Here is a 17,293-nt window from a genome sequence, read left to right as displayed (position 1 = left end):
CATGGTGGCCTACTCCAGCGCTGTGGTCTACATCTGGTCTGGATGTAGGTTATTGGACTCATTCTGCTGAAAAAATGTTCCAGTCCAGGCTCACTGCCATACGTGAAGGACAGGCGAATTTGCGGACGAGTAGAAAATGGAAAGGTGAATTGAGTTTTTACAAGAACCAGACAAGGAAATTCATTGCTGCTGTCAAAATGCAATGCATAACGCTGCTCTAGAACTAATCCACATGTATAATGACCTTGTAATTACAAGTAGACCATATCACCATGAATATTGTACTAGCACACACCTATTCTGCCTTCGGCACAGGAAGCAAACAAGAGCGCGAAGCGCTGTTTTTTTTTGTAGCTTCCTGGCCTCAGCTTCATCCCAATAATTCTGAAGGCTCCTGATGAGCATTGTTCCTTTGTCACAGGAAGCCAAGGAGGGCGCAGCCCTCCTTTTGCTTCCTGGCCTCAGGCTTCATTCTAATAAATTGTGCAATTCTGAATAAGATCACACATTGATAGTGGATTTTGAAAAAGAAGTACATTTATGAGCAGCATTTCAAAAAAATTAAAAGTACAATCTACCACACCATGTGTGACATAAAAGTACATAGCATATAAGATCAGTCAGACAATCTTTGAGCAAAATCAAAACAAAAGTAAAATTACAAAATATGTAACAATATTATTGAATGTATTTATGTTCCCATTTTTCCTGCTTCCTGCTTCCCGTCTCCTGTCTCCCATCTCCTTCATTATCTGTACACATACCATATACATTTAGCTCTAGACTCGGACATCGAAGTTATAACTTCTCTACATCTACAACTAGCATCATCTCCCGTCCTCGCTAACTATACGAAATGGTTGAACGCGCAACATATGTGGTCCATATAACTTAATATCCTCTCTCTTTGTGAATCAAGTTTGACATATTGCGCTCAGGGAATGCCGAAGCCTGAAGACAAACCAGTCTGGAGTACGGATATTGATTCGGCCGTCGTAAGTGTTCGTGTTGCTTGACCACCCACCCTACTTTTTGCCATCTAATTTCGCTACAGGACATGCTTAACCCGGGGACATCACACTCGCCCATCTCCCATCTCCCGTCTCCTGTCTCCCATTTTTACATCCTCTCACCCCCTGTTCTCCAGTTTTTGAGTCTCTCCCGTTCTCCTTGTTTGCCATTTCCAATTTTCTGTCCTCCCATCTCCTGTTCTCCAGAGTTCAAGTCTCTACATCGTCTGTTTCTTTTTTATTTATTTTGTCACAACCTTTTACATTCATTTCCTGTCACCACATATATTTGTTGTCCCCCTGCAAAATTATATCATATGTTGTTCCATTTTCAATTTTTTATTTACTGTATGTATGTACCATAAACAATTACAATAGGGAAAATACTTGTGTTGTGTAGTGTGCAATTGAGTTAGAGCTCGAAAACATGCGACAAAGCCACAAAATTTTCCAAAAACAGGATTAAGTGAGGTAAGTGAAACCATGTGGCCTTAAGCGCATCTAAGTGTACTAGTTCACACCCATTCTGCCTTTGGCACAGGAAGCAAAAAAGAGTGTTCCACCCTCTTTTTTTAGCTTCCTGGCCTCAGCTTCATCCCAATAATTTTGAAGGCTCCTGATGAGTACTGTTCCTTCATCACAGGAAGCCAAGGAGGGCTGCGCCCCCCTTTTATTTCCTGGCCTCAGGCTGCATCCTAATAAATTGTGTATTTTGAATAAGATCATGCACTGATAGTGGATTTTGAAAATACATTTATGAGCAGCATTTCAAAAAAAACCAAAAGTAGTACAATCTATGTAAACATACATAGTACATAGGATCAGTCAGTTCTACATTCTTTGAGCAGGAGTTTGACAGAAGTAAAATTACAAAATATGTAACAGTATTATTAAATGTATTTATTTTCCCATTTTACCTGCTTCCCATCTCCCATCTCTTCTCTTGTTCTCCCAGCAATGTTCCAATTTTCTTATATCTTTCATGTCCCAATTCTTCCCTTCCCCAGGGTTTTGTCTCTTCATTGTCTTTTCCCTTTTTTCCCTTTTTATTTGTTTATCTTTTCACTACATTTTGTCATTCACCATTTCATTTTGACTATTTACTTTGTGTATATACAGTTGTTACAATACTTGTAACAAAACACTCAAATTTCATGAATAAATGTGGTGCTGTTCTAAAGGGCAAAGGATATTGAGTTGGTGCTTGAAAGCCACATGAGAAAACCATGTGATATTTCCAAAAACAGGTTTAAGTGAGGTAAGCAAAATATGCGAAAGCGCCTGAGTGTTTCTGAAACCATCATATTTTACTTCTTAGATCTAAGTGTATCTACGCAGTGGAAGCGCAAACCATGCAAGTGCCTGAGCATTTCCGAAACCATTCTCCATTCTTCCTTTCTTCTTAAGATCATCATTCAGAAATTGTCATGAGTGACTGACTAACCAAATTATGAGATTAGCCTATAAGATTGTGAATTTAAGCCCACTGTGGCAACCACAAATTGCACCAAGTATCAATGTTTGGCAGTTTCAATATGCTCACTTCCCTCATCAATCATTAGTGTTTTAGCCCCCACATTGCATAATATATATGCATAATTTTATGGTTATCAGGTATTATGGAATACATATGACTTATTTGGTGGATGATTGAATGTTCCTATCTGCATGGAATAACTGGATGTAAGGTTGAGATTACCATATAATGTAAATAAAGTCAGTGTGTCAGTCTGGAGTCTGGACACTCTGAGTGTACATCAGGAAACTTAGATTTTTTCCTGATTTATCTGAGATGTCTGAATCAGTCTGATGAATCTTATATCAGATCAAAATCTGATTTCAGACAACTGCTCTGATATCAGACACTAGAAAGACAATTTAGCACATCGGCACCATCAGCATGCAGTCAGTCAGACTTATCAGTCTAATCAGACACTTCAGACATCAGGTAAACAGGCAGATCAGTGATTTCAGACACAACAGAGGTCAGAGTCACAGACCATATAGACTATCAGCATGGTCAGACAAATCAGACATCAGATTCACAGACATATCAGCTTCATCAGACATCAGACAGTCAGGTTATTGAGTAATATCAGATGTAACAGTTTGTCAGATCCACCAAGATCATTAGTACAAGGTTTGCCTGCTACTTTTCAACTACAGTTTTGTATTTATTTCTTAATGAAAGTTATTCAGAATTAGCTGCCCTGTATTCTTCTGAAAACCAAAAATAACATGGTGATGTAGTTGAAAGTGGCATTTTCAATATTGTACTTTTAGTGTGAGCAGGTTCTGAACTATAATGTCACATTGCACATAACTAGAAAATTAATAGTGTTGTTGCAGAGATGCAGATAAACAATTTGATACAATACTTTTTTGAGTGACTATATCACACATCTCAGTCTATGACTAAACATTAGCTATCTATATGGTCTCGATCAAATCTGGCTATGTCAACGAAAGTAGCGTAGTCCAGTCGTATGTGTTCAGGTCGCAGGGCTTAAGGCCTAGACTGCAAGAATCACACTCTCCTGTTACATATAACCTGTTATAGTTATACCTTCATTTGTTTAAGTCTGGTCATGAGTCCATTGACGGTGTAAAGATACAACAATGCTTGATACTATACAAAGTAAGTGTCAGCAATATAAAAATGTTGTAGTGGTCTTGCACAGCCTAGTCTGCTATACTTGCTAGACAAGTGTGTTCGACCTGAGGGGTTTGCTATTGGAATAAGTCTATTGGTAGTCAATCAATAAACTGTCAAAAGTCCGAGCGCGAGAAACACACTCTGAAGGTATAATTATGAGTCCGATGCCAAAGTGTCGGCCGATGTTTTCGGGTTTAGCGGGTTTAGCAGGTTAGCGGGTTTTGGGTGCAGGTTCAGCGGGTTTGCGTTGGGTTAGGAAAAGAACGTCGGGTATAGCGAGTGGTAAGTGGATTAAGGATTTCAGCAGGTATTTCGGATAGAAAGAGCGGTAATATTCGCAATGTCAACTAAGAACTATGAAATATCGGGTTTGACCACAAAGCGTCAGGAGACGGCTCCCTACTACTTGGATGATGAATGTGCTATGTGGAAACCAATATATATATAAGTACGTAGAAATCCGGAACCCTATAGGCAAAAGTAGCGGCCGAAGAATTTCGGGTCCGATGTACATGTAAATAAACACGAGGCACTGTGGACTATGGGAAAACATGTAATAGCGCTGGCTACGACGTGAGTAATCTGCAAAATAATCAACTACGCACCTAGTGGGGCTAGCTGACAAGGCAAGACATGGATAGGACAAGTGCATGGGAAAAACGTCAGGTCCGATGTGGCCGATGTGTCGGGTCCGCTGGTCAAAGCATTGGGTTTGGCGGATATGTGTCGGGTTGCATCGGGAAGTGAATATAGCACGACGGACATTTGACGTGATGTGTGAAATGGCTGAATACGAGCCTAGCGCGAGCTTCAGTGCTACAACGGCTATCGCAGCCTGCCCTTATCACAAGGGCACAGACCATTTACTTTAGTCGAAATAGCTTCAAAGGAAGAGATCCTACGTAGAACTAGAAGTACGAGTGGTTGGGGCAGCGTTCAAGCCCCCTGACAAGATCTTTCACAGGATCAAAACCGCTGCCCTCCGCTCTACTAGCACCTCCCTCCCTCCCATTGTAGCAGCACCCTATCTTAGGAGAAGGTGGACTGCAGCACGTGTGCATAGGGATGGTCTGCCTAGTACGCTACTAATCGTAGATTGAAATCCATGCCCATCCTTGCAGCAGAGGCCTAGATAATGAATTACTAGTACATTTTTATTTAACATATATTTTGCTTAAATGTCAACAACTGAATAGGATAAAACTAGTGATAGACTTGTCTCAATTAATCTCACAAATTTTGTTGAGATAGAGAAATTATAAAGTAATTGTTGAAGAAGTGAAACAAAAAATATTTCTAAGTCGAGTAGAGTATGGTCTATGTATACTCTGTAGTTATACATAACAAAGGTCTTGTGGCTGAGTGGTTGATGCTGCTTGAGGTTGTGTGCATAGGTCATATGACCTACCCTGCACTTCAAAAGTTATGAGTTCAACTCCTGCCACATGCAGTAATAATTTTTTTTAGTTTTCACCAAACTTTCTGAAATGTCTGATCCCAGACATTTGTCTGACTGCAGACCTGACATGTCTGACATCAGACATATAACTGGCCTCAGGTCAGTGAGATTTGGTGTCTGAAATCAGAACTACATGTCTGATACCAGAAGTGGACCTCTCTGATGTCAGACAATGTCTGATGTCTGATGGTGCTGAATGTGCTGGTATCAGGCCCTGCAGATCAACCAGGAAAAATATAGGTTTTCTGATATATTATTATACAAGGTTGAGATCACCATATGTAGTCTTTGTATACCAAAGTCAGTCAGGTCAGTCTGGACTATACCATATTGTAGACTACTCCAGACTGACCTGACTGACTTTGGCATACAAAGACTACATATGGTAATCTCAACCTTGTATAATAATACACTCAGAGTGTCCAGACTGACCTGACTGACTTTGGTATACAAAGACTACATATGGCGATCTCAACCTTGTATAATAACACACTCAGAGTGTCCAGACTCCAGACTGACACACTGACTTTATTTACATGATATGGTAATTCCACACAAATATGAGATGGTTATATTTGCGCAAGATGAGGGTACATACTTTTCCCACAAATATGAAAAGTTTATATTTGCGCAAGATGAGGGTGCATATTTATCACGCAAATATGACATGTGCATATTTGCGCAAAATGAGGGCCTTTACATATTGTCATGCTGTGGTTACATATGTTTCACACAAATATGACATGTGCATATTTGTGCAAAATGAGGGTACATATGTTTCACACAAATATGACATGTGCATATTTGCGCAAAATGAGGGCCTTTTACATATTTGTGTAAGATGAGGTTACATATGTTTCACACAAATATGACATGTGCATATTTGCGCAAAATGAGGGTACTATGTTTCACACAAATATGACATGTGCATATTTGCGCAAAATAAGGGTACATATGTTTCACACAAATATGACATGTGCATATTTGCGCAAAAAGAGGGTACTTATGTTTCACACAAATATGACATGTGCATATTTGCGCAAAAAGAGGGTACATATGTTTCACACAAATATGACATGTGCATATTTGCACAAAAAGAGGGTACTTATGTTTCACACAAATATGACATGTGCATATTTGCGCAAAAAGAGGGTACTTATGTTTCACACAAATATGACATGTGCATATTTGCGCAAAATGATGGTACATACTTTTCACACAAATATGACATCTGCATTTTTGTGCAAAATGAGGGCCTTTGATATACCATAACGCAAGCATAACCTAAAGGTAGTTGCAAAAACATGGTTAGAATTACTAGTTCAATTATACTAACAACAACACTGTGACCGGTCCCCAATGGGAGCCGTACCACTGGCAGGCCGGTCCATAAACATATATTATATCTACTCTCATTGCCTCAGCTGATTACTAGTTCAATTATACTAACACTGTTACCGGTCTCCAATGGGAGCCGTCTGACAAGTACATGTATGATTGATACACTCAGTCAATGCAAGTGCGGTCCCCAATGGGTGCCGTATCATAGGATGAGGCATATCATCAACCAACCAACCACTGAACCACTGACCCCAGAGGTCCGGCCCTCAGCCGGAGCCATCGGACAATACCATATGTCTTATAAGTTTATAAGTTAAGTTTATAAGTTCAGGTGTAAGCATACCGAGACTCATGAGATGTCCGGTCCCCAATGGGAGCCGTACCACTGGCTCCAACTTATATCCGGTCCTCAATCAGAGCTTTGGACAGGTCCGGATCCCTATCCACCGTCTGGTAAGGGACAGATGTAAGTATACTAAGAGGCATGAGAGGGCCGGTCCCCAATGGGAGCCGTCTCACACATAAGATGACAACTGATACCTAGCCGGATACATCATCCGGTCCTCAATGAGTGCCATGCAACAATGACATACTTATGCTCACTATAGGGTGAGATCCCTTATGCGACGGTCCCCAATGGGTGCCGTTTGACATGTTCAGGTATGATAGAACTTTGGTTCACCACAGGTGCGGTCCCCAATGGGAGCCGTCGACGGCCATAGGGTGTTGTGCAACAAGGAGATCCCCTGTGCGATGGTCCCCAATGGGTGCCGTTTGACATGTTCAGGTATGATAGAACTTTGGTTCACCACAGGTGCGGTCCCCAATGGGAGCCGTCGACGGCCGTAGGGTGTTGTGCAACAAGGAGATCCCCTGTGCGATGGTCCCCAATGGGTGCCGTTTGACATGTTCAGGTATGATAGAACTTTGGTTCACCACAGGTGCGGTCCCCAATGGGAGCCGTCGATGGCCGTAGGGTGTTGTGCAACAAGGACATACATACCTATGCTCACTACAGGGTGAGATCCCCTGTGCGACGGTCCCCAATGGGTGCCGTTTGACATGTTCAGGTATTATCGGACCTTTGCTCACCACAGGCGCGGTCCCCAATGGGAGCCGTCGACGGCCGTTGGTCAGCAATACGGACCCCTCACCCATGTGGTCCCCTTGGGGAGCCGATGGAATGTGTACCAGACGGCTGACCAGGAGGGTACCACTATGAATCTAGGGTTAGGATGACCATTAATGGAAACTTTCGCCAAAAGGACAACCCCACGCTAGGGTTAGGGTCCTGCCCCTTGAGCCGTCCGTCTACCGGGTCTACGTCCCCTTATCAACCAACAGCTATGTCGTCTCTTGAGAGATTTAGGACTGACGCGCGCAGAATCCGACTGGGGCGTGTTCTACAAACACATCGGCCCCAATATCCTCATCCTCGCTGCGCACGTCGATGACTGCACAGTCACTGGCAGCAATCACGCTCTCATCACCAAGTTCAAGCAGCAAGTAGCTGCACGCTACAAACTCACGGATCTGGGTCCAGTCGCCTCCCTCCTCGGCATGAAGGTGATGCGCGACCGCATCGCGCACACCATCTCGTTCTTGCACGAGACCTATATTGAAGCTATTCTAGCTAAGTACAATTTCGCCGACTTCAAGCCCTGCTCCATACCCATGGACCCAAATGTACCATTGTCCCCGTCGCAATCGCCAAAGACGCCTGCAAAGGCCAGCTCCATGAAAAACATTCCCTACCGCGAGGCCGTTGGGTTGCTAATGCATTTAGCTGTCGGCACGCGCCCAGATATCGTGTTCACTGTCTCGACCGTCGTGCAGTATGGCGCGAACCCTGGGATACCACATTGGGAAGCTGTGAAGAGGATTTATTGGTACTTGGTGGGTATGAAGAAGCTCGTGCTTACCTTCGGCGATGGCAAACGCAGCCTTGAGGGCTTTGCAGACGCGGATGGCGCCTCGCAAAAGCATCAGCACGCAGTCTCCGGGTACGCCTTTCTTTTGGATGGAGGGGCTGTCAGCTGGAGTTCGAAGAAGCAAGAGTTAGTAATGCTGTCCACGACAGAAGCCGAGTACGTCGCAGCTACGCATGCTGCAAAAGAAGCAATATGGCTTCGTCGTTTCATTGTCGAAATCTTCCGCCCACTCATGCAACCAACCACGCTCTACTCGGACAACCAATCCACCATTGCTCTCGCTCATTCTGGCGTGTTTCACGCGCGCACGAAACATATCCGTTACCATTTTATTTGCTTTTCCATTGAAAAAGGTTCCATTTCCTTAGTTTATTGTCCTACAGATAGCATGATCGCGGACACCCTCACCAAAGCTCTCCCTAGTCTCAAAGCAAAGCATTTTGCCTCCGCCCTCGGCCTACGCTCGGCTTGAGGGGGAGTGTCGTTATATCAATCCTCGTCGTTATGGACCTTCGGTACTGTGTTCATTTCCTAGTGCTTACAAATACTGTTTGTTCTCGCGCTCCGCTGCTACCCTCAGTTGACTTCGTACGTCGCTGAGGTTAGTACCTTCATAGTATTCAGTATCTACCTAGCTAACAACACATGTAGCTATCTGCTACAGGTATACCAATATAACTAGTTGACTTCGTACGTCGCTGAGCTATCTGCTACAGACAGCCCGCGCAGGCGAAGTTCAGTCAGTTTTCCTCAACGAGCAGGGGGACCTTTGTCCCCTGGCTGCCCTTCGTAACCTTGCCCTAGTGGTACCAGCACTCGCGGACGACCCTCTATTCTCCTGGCACGATGGTAAAGGCAACATTCGGCCCATGGCAAAGGCTCATGCACTCGAACAGATCAACTCAATCCTCGTCACATGGGGATGGGGAACATCTTTCGGTCACTCCTTTCGAATCGGAGGAGCATCCTTTTATTTAGCAAAGAAAATTGACCCGGAAATTGTTTGTATCGCTGGGTGCTGGAAATCGTTGGCCTATGAGACCTACATACGGGCCTTCGAGCAAATCTCATCGCAGCACCTTGCCAATGCAACCTCCCATTAGCACTGCCTCCACTTGTAGTTGGGCTGAGCAGCTAGAGCCACGGACATTCCGGCGTGATGGGTGAGCGGCTCCACCTGCTTGCATCCCCCCCGAGCTAACGCTCGGACCAGCCCAACACAAATAAGTCGTGTCCTAACTCTTTCCGAGCCAGACGAAGCTGGATTGTACAGGTGCCGAGACGTAGCCTGCGGAGTTTCCCGGCACCACACTTCCAGCTGAGCGTTAGTGTAATCTTCCTTCATTCATTCTTCGACCTACCTATGACGACAAGCTACTACATATCCATCATCCTCTCGCTCGTTGCACTTATCGTTCTTTGCTCCCACCCACCACTCCCTCTTAATTAGAATTTGAACCGTTACTGATCCGTATTTTCAATACCATTTTAATCGTTAGAGTATATACAAAACGTCTATCTTGATCTTACTGCGCAAGAGTTAAAACACGACCAAATTCGTAAGCAGGTTTCCCGCCCACCCAGCAGCTCCACCTGCTTGCGTCCCCCCCGAGCTAACGCTCGGACCAGCCCAACACAAATAAGTCGTGTCCTAACTCTTTCCGAGCCAGACGAAGCTGGAGAGGAATAAGGTTGGGCTGGGTTTAAATTTTCATGCTGATGTAACATAACATAGATGTAATAGCACTCTCTAACCTCTCCAGCTGCGGATGGGTAGGAGCCTGGCCGTTTCCTGGATGTCCTCGAGGGCATTGGCTACAAGTACAATTTGGTCAGTACTCGTTTGAGTCAATGCAGCGCCACTCAATCCTCTTATGGGCAGATTCAACCCACAACGCTTAACTACTCAATCCTCGACGGTTCCCCAATTGCACCGCAGACACCACACGTATAACCAGCATACTACGCAGCTATCATCGCCGCAGAGGCTATCGGGTCATCTGGAACGACATGAGCAGCTGAAATCTCCATCGACGAGAATAAGGCCTGCATTTGCCTCACCAACGCTATGATAACAAGATCGATATAAATGATGTTCCCCGCGCGTTGCGTCTGGAGAACATCTACATCGTTCAATTAGACTCTCTGAAGTCTGCGAAGCGGAATGGATCGTGAGTCGTTTCGTGATTGCATGTGTCCAAGCCTTCGATTCAACTGACACGATGCGCCTCGCCCAAGATCAATCTATAAGGACATGGTTGTACCCTTGGCTAGTTACTGGTCGTATCCCACTATCTTTGAGGCCATTCGCCCACACCTGTTTGTTTTGACTGCTGAAGTGCGTCGCCGTCATACAGCCTATGAATGAGGACTCACCATCCTCCCTTGCAGGCATTTCCCCATGTCTATCAATGGACCACCTATCCCATAACGTCCCTGCTCGAACGCATATGGGAACATTTCCTTCCCATCATCATCAAAGGTGGTAAACCTACACCTCAAGTCGTTGAACTATGCTCCGTCCTCGAACGCGCGTTGGCGTATGCTCACACTAGCAATGTAAAATTAGCATCTATCAGGGCCAACTGTTGAAGGCCGATTCTGACGACGACGAGGTTGAGATTGTGGAGGTGAAAACGGTGAAACGTGCTCGTTTGCATCGATACTACAATAATCATGTATTTGCTACACTTTAAATTCGAACAACCGTCTGAGGCATGACCCGTAGTCGAGTGGCAATCACGTCCAAACACTCCAGGCGACTCCACGATATTCTCGGATGGCGACTGACACAACATTGACGTAGGAGATACCAGTCAATCGTTCATGTCGGGCTACGTCGAGGTAAGTCTGTGCAACAGATAATGGAATTGACACGCGTTCGGGTGCACACTGCAGAGGTCAGAGTGATGACATTCCTGACAGTGGCATTGAAGTTCACATGGATCCACACGTTATTTTTCATTATTTAAAATGCCTTGTATATAGTCATGATACTTCAGTACTAGTGACTCTACTCATGTGCAACAAAGCAGATATGTTACATATTCGCTTTAATAACAACCAATTGGTCATTGGCATCATTGCCAGCAGTGTAAGTGAACCCAGTGCTACGAGCCTTCTTGCTCGGGTGACCCGGGGTGGCTGCTACAATGTTATATCAAATGGCTACTTACACAGATGGACAGGTGGAAAATTACCTGTAGGAGCAATTGGACGCTTTAAAGAGGCCCTGGCAGTCTGCGCGGTGTACCTGGGAGCTGATCGACTAGTAGTCGCTGTATCTTGCTCTTGAAGGGTAGTTCATGTTAGAGCTGCTGAACGATGGTTAGTCTAAGTGAAAACTTCTAGCAATCAATTGGTGCACTACTTCGGTCAGTCTGATCGATGGATTGGATGTTCGTTGTACCCGCGAAAGGAATAATGACGTCGTTATCGATATTTTGACAAGGTTCTTGCCGCGGTGCTGCGACCGGGAACATTCTATTCGCGTCATCTCTGCTGACTGCATTGCCCCCATCCTCACCTGTCTCGCCTTGTGTAGCCGCGCCTGCTGCCGTTTCACTGGCGGAAAAAGTATCAACTGGATTGTCGTCAAACGTAAGTCTGCCTATTTGAGGCTCGAGCTCCGCAGGCTCCCCTGCTGCTGTTTGATCAGCAGATACGTCACCTTCCCCAAACGCTTGAAAGCGATCACCATTAGCTGGAGATGCGTGAGCTACAGACCGGTGTCTGGCGAATACTCACGGGATATTATAGCTCTTTCTTTTCCCTTGCTCTGTGGCCGCGGGGATGATTCAGTCGATCGGAAGGCATCCATTACCATATCGTGTGAGTCAGTACGTGTGGTCGTATTATCATTATTCTTGCGATGCGCTATGGGACGAGGTTTCGGCCGCCCAGATCCCGAAAATGTGGTCTGGCTCCCGGGGTGTCTGTCATTATTTTCGATCATGGTCGCTGTCAAGTTCCGGGGTTGTCCATCGCGCTTCGGTTCGGCCACAGGTGATTCGTCTTGTTCACTAGCGTGATCCCCCTTTAGTACGCATGTTAGTAGTCACCTGGTGATGAAACAATCATACATGTACTTGCATTCGTGTTCTCATCCTCCAAACCTTGCGTCAGAGCTATTTTGACATCAACAGTGTCCATGATGTCATAAGTGAAACTATCGTCGCTCTCTAGTGCTCGTGTGCGGAGACGAGTACTATTGATCTCCAGTTCCTATAACAGATAGACAGTTAGACATTCGACTCTTCTATAGGCAAAAAAAATAGTACGTACGTGTATGAGCTTCTTGAGCCCTCGAACGACATTCACTGCTGCCAGACTATGGGTCGATGTCGCCTTTGCAATTGACATGTGTTCGACATACTCGACTAGCTTCATGATAGCAGCGCGATCATTCCCCTCCATGTCCTGGCAACTCTGCATGCATGCATGTATCGCGTGACAGTCCGCAGTGAGCACAGTCTCCACTGTAGGAGTGACATTTGGCGGAATCTTAGCCCCGTCGTACCATAACCACCTCTTACGCTTGACGATCTGGCCGCTCTCCTCAGACGTATTAACTGCTCTTGTGTGCTTGGCAATCACCCCCTCCAGGATTGTGCGAAGACCTGCAACCATCGGATCTTTAAATAGGCCCTCGCGTCTTTTGCGAATCTTGACAAGATCAAGCAGTACTGCCTTGATCAGTGGCTCTGCGTCCCGCTTGCCATTTTTTGATATGCGAGTATGCCAGTCCCAGCTCGTGACATGCATGGCAAGAATTCCAGGGACATCCTGCGGCTCAGAGGTTAGATCCCGTCCTCGTCCCTTCCTTGCCAACATCAACGTATGCAACTTCTGCAGATTGTCCTGCGCATCGGACCCTAGCTGTGCGAACGCTTCGTTAACCTCCTTTCGGTCTTTAAACGGTTTTCTTTTGCTCTTGTGAGCTGACATTGTCGTCAAATTGTTCTGCAGCCGCAGGACCAGCGTCCCGCGGAGTGCCCACAAGCAAGTAAACACCTGTCCTGTCAATATGGGTGTAAACCACAGCATGATGCTCCATCACACATACCGCCTCTTCGATTGTCTCGCGCTCGCTTATCCTAGATTCATTGCGAAGGTTCGTGAACATTACCTGGGACTTGTCATCCATTGCATGGCTGTTGCGATGGAACATTCGATAGTGCAGCAGCAAAGGCTCGAACCATCCGCTGACCTGACACAGCGTGTAAATAGAACATAAGGTATCGTGCGTGCTTCGAATTCTCACCTCCTCAAACGCAGCGATGTTCGACATTAGACTAGTCCACGCGATATCGAGGAGGTGACCGCACAACAGCGGTAACGGGGCCTCTTGCATGAAATCCTCAGGCGTCAGCCACACGGCGATCCTTGCCACAACCTTATCGTGAAACCTAGTAATGGCATTCCATTGTGAGGACTTTGTTGTCGCAAGGTGCCACTTTGAGCGCAACTTGCTGACTAGGAAGTGCGAGTAATTGTCCAGGCTGTTGACGTACTGGGGGTCCTTGGTTCCAACATTCTTTAGAGGAATATTACGAAACTCCTCTTGAACGAAAATGGACACATCCTCGAACACATCGTTAAAAATGGTAACTTCAGTATTAGCCTTGCTGTTGTATATCTGCGCGCGCCACGCTGCAAGTTGCTCGATCGAAGCGTTGCGGCCCGTCCCATGACTGGATGCTACAGAGATCATGTTATTCACTGTTGCGTAGTCCGGGAAGTCATCGCTCGATGCAAGCAAATTCAGGATGTGACTGTGGAACATAATAAATTGAATAAACATCTGCAATAATACATAAGGACCGTGTGCGCGAATATAAATGACGTTGCTTACCCCCATGACTACATCAATTGAGTTGCTTAACCAGGTGATCTGGAACTCCTTGCGACGGTGAAAGTGTGATCCCAACGGCAGGAGATGCAGTGCGAGCGCTAAAATCAGCAGGTCGTAGCTCAGGACTTTCGTCAACCGTGCATTCTTCTGCCGCTCGGTATTATCACGCTGAATCCACAGCTCATGCAGTGCTGTCGCAACTCGCTCATGCTCAGGAGCATCGTTGTAAGCTTTTCTCACCGATCGCAAGATCTTGCTCAACACTTCTTCTGCGGTCTCCTTGTACTCGGGCAAGGATTTGTTTCGACACAAGTGGTCTGCCAACATGTCGCCATCCGCTAACACGCTGTCTGTAAATGCATACTGATCAGCGTCGGATGCTCATACCTCCACTAGGGACCCGTTGCAGCGAGAATTGATCCCAACGACAGCTAGAACAGTTTCATCCCATGCCTGCGAGCCAAAACATGCAGTCCCTTGAGTGGTACATCAAACGCACAGCTTGTCACCCAGGTGCTGCAACTGTTCCACTGGCACAATAAAGACAGCGATAGAGCTCACCTTTGTCATATACGATGATGCCCCATTTTCCCATTAGAATTATTATCCCCTGCAGCTCATCCAGTTGGTCGCGAAGCCTGTTGAACTCGGTGAGGTGTTCAGGACTCAGATTCTCCACAGCAGCTATATCGTCGCAGAGTTCCTCAATATGCATCATCTCTCCAGTGACGATCTCGAAATATCTCTTCAACGCAGCAATGCGATGTTGTCCCGACGCTACGACAATGTCGTTGACGTCCTTCAATTGTAATTGCGGCACAGCATTTGGGATGTCGAAGTTGACTGCGAGGCTCAACCCAGTCTTCACGCGGGCGCCTGACAGCATAATCGGTATCGCTGTCGCATCTCGCATCGCCAGAATTCCGTCCTTCTTAAACGACGCAAGAAGCTTGTTCACTTCCCTGGGCTCCTGCGGCCGATCGTTATATTTGCCGAATACCAACGAGTTCTTGATTTTGAGTATATCAATGTAAGCCACACCGATCCTACACTTCGCGAGCACCGCGTCCATCCTCTGAGTGTTTTGCGCCGGGTTGGTCGTTCGCTCCTTCGCCTGCACAGGGCGCTTGTTCATCAATGCGCGCAACTCATCCACCTGCCATCCGTAAATCATTGGCTGTCAAGCTGATCATGCATACGTACAGTGAGTGTCTCCTCATCTCTAGATGTGTCGTGGTTGCGACGTGCCATGTCGATTGCAGTTATGGGCTGTTGTAGGGAGCAGTGTCATGACATTTTGAAGACAGTTGCTGGCTCCTTTTAATGGCCGTTTGATTGTCAGTCGAAAGCACACAATTGGTGCCTGTATGATATGAACACGATGAATCGTACAATTAATTTTGATTTAATATTTTATCAATAACTCACTGTCGCTCTCTCACGGTGTGCGCGGGGTGTACTACTCTGCAATACCCATAATCTCTGCAGAACAGAGAGTACGTATGATGTGCTACCCAGGACAACTCAAACAGTGCAGCTTTCCATCACGAGCTCTCAAAATATTATTCGAATGGATGGTGGGCGGCCACTACTATGTGTAGATGCGGTGGTCGAAGGGACATCCGCCCCTGCTTATCGGCGATTGATGAAATAAGGACAGGATCAATGTGTTGTCGCTTTTGCATCTTCTTGGTGACTATCTGACTCAAATGCTCGATGAGGTTGAAATGGGTCGCATGACCAGGCCCATTGTTCCCGCTTTCTCGTTCGGCTGGCCTTGCTCGCTTGGTACCTTCTAAATGCCTGCTTAAAATGTTGCGTTACAACTATAGCCCCTTGCCAAGGCAGAAAATGCACTGATTTGGAACGCTCATGCATATTTTTTTCCCGCGTTACGGGCATCTTGTAAAGTCTTGTATGGGACTAGGCGGCGTTGAAAACCGGAACATGGATCGTGATTCGTGAATGAGAAAGAAGTCAATAATATTAATGTACTCTGATTCAAGACGTAAAAATGCGCAGAAATGAATTTCTTCGGCGAATGACTCACCAGGCCAAAATTAGCGAGAGATTCATCGATGCTTCTCATACCCATGGGTTTTTGCTGATGTGTTTCGTCACCAACCTACGTTTTGTAAGGGATAGAAGCTCATTTCCTGGACCGCCTTGTGACACACACTAAATAGACGTATGTAGTGTGTCACTAGGAGGCTGGGGATTATCCACAAAGACACATGTGGTGACGCTCTGGGCATTCCCTTGTTTTGTGGGACGTTTCATGTCCTCGACATTTGGTCATCTCGACCTGACTTTGTACATCTGCCCTCATTTCTGGCCTGATCGGTCGACCGAGTCGTATGTGGCATCGCGTTCGCATGCACCTCTGAACTGAACTGGAGTCTGTTACCGTCGACCGTCTTGATAAACGGTACCGCAAGTCAGTATACGTGTCTCTTAGATCACCACTCTGAGTCAATCACAACGCTTGACCTCATGCAAATCATTGCTCCATACTCTGCTGACAGTTCAGCTGATGAATGCGAGTCCGCATGGCACGTCTGGGAGTTCCGGTGCATCAGTAGCACCAACGAGTTCGCAAAGGGTGTAAATTACCGAACCAGTTTATCGCCACGGTTCCTAATTATATCATCGCAGTATACACCCAACTAGCCCCCTGCGCATTCATTTGAAAAATGGCAATAAAAGCTTCCCCTCTCTCAGAATTCCAAGAACAGTGCGAAAGGGATCGGTCCACTCCTTCCACGGCTAGGCCTCGCAAGTGCCTATCGCACAGAATTTGGAAAGGCGGGCCGGATTTGATGCATCGGACGTTCTTGCCAGAAGATTTAACCGTCAAACATCGAGGCGATCCATAGTCACCATCAAACCACTGGAAGTAACACCTTTGCCAAGAGCGATTCCGCTCATTGCGAGGAAAACAATTGTCCAGGCGAATTGTTCAAAGTCGCCCTTGAGAACACGTGGGTTAGTATCAATATCGCCGATATATTCAGCACACACCTTTTTCAGCACACCAGTGGC

General features: G+C 46.0%; 2 protein-coding genes across 2 annotated transcripts, besides 1 other annotated feature; one reads left to right on the top strand and one right to left on the bottom strand.

The window, feature by feature from the left end:
* Positions 1-221: part of a sequence feature (Protein overlapping with rRNA (F5891DRAFT_1187846, KAG1901147.1) was converted to a misc_feature.) that runs on past the window's edge.
* A 10,430-nt stretch (positions 222-10,651) lies between these two features.
* F5891DRAFT_979696 (uncharacterized protein) lies at positions 10,652-11,093 on the top strand (the record flags this gene model as incomplete). The annotated part of the gene is made up of 3 exons (XM_041376918.1): positions 10,652-10,735; positions 10,789-10,956; positions 10,977-11,093. 3 exons carry the CDS (start codon positions 10,652-10,654, stop codon positions 11,091-11,093), a joined length of 369 nt encoding a protein of 122 aa, XP_041226722.1.
* Positions 11,094-11,744: 651 nt separating this feature from the next.
* F5891DRAFT_1187843 (uncharacterized protein) lies at positions 11,745-15,502 on the bottom strand (the record flags this gene model as incomplete). The annotated part of the gene is made up of 9 exons (XM_041366910.1): positions 11,745-12,100; positions 12,145-12,411; positions 12,486-12,621; positions 12,682-13,410; positions 13,463-13,606; positions 13,661-14,200; positions 14,252-14,601; positions 14,813-15,407; positions 15,455-15,502. The coding sequence occupies 9 exons, from the start codon at positions 15,500-15,502 to the stop codon at positions 11,745-11,747; spliced, it is 3,165 nt and encodes a 1,054-aa protein (XP_041226721.1).
* Positions 15,503-17,293: the final 1,791 nt, after the last annotated feature.

The sequence above is a fragment of the Suillus fuscotomentosus genome, assembly GCF_016647785.1.
Source record: "Suillus fuscotomentosus strain FC203 chromosome Unknown F5891scaffold_23, whole genome shotgun sequence".
NCBI classification, from domain to species: domain Eukaryota; kingdom Fungi; phylum Basidiomycota; class Agaricomycetes; order Boletales; family Suillaceae; genus Suillus; species Suillus fuscotomentosus.
Note: the sequence above shows the minus strand (reverse complement) of the source record. Positions and strands in the feature narration are given on the sequence as shown.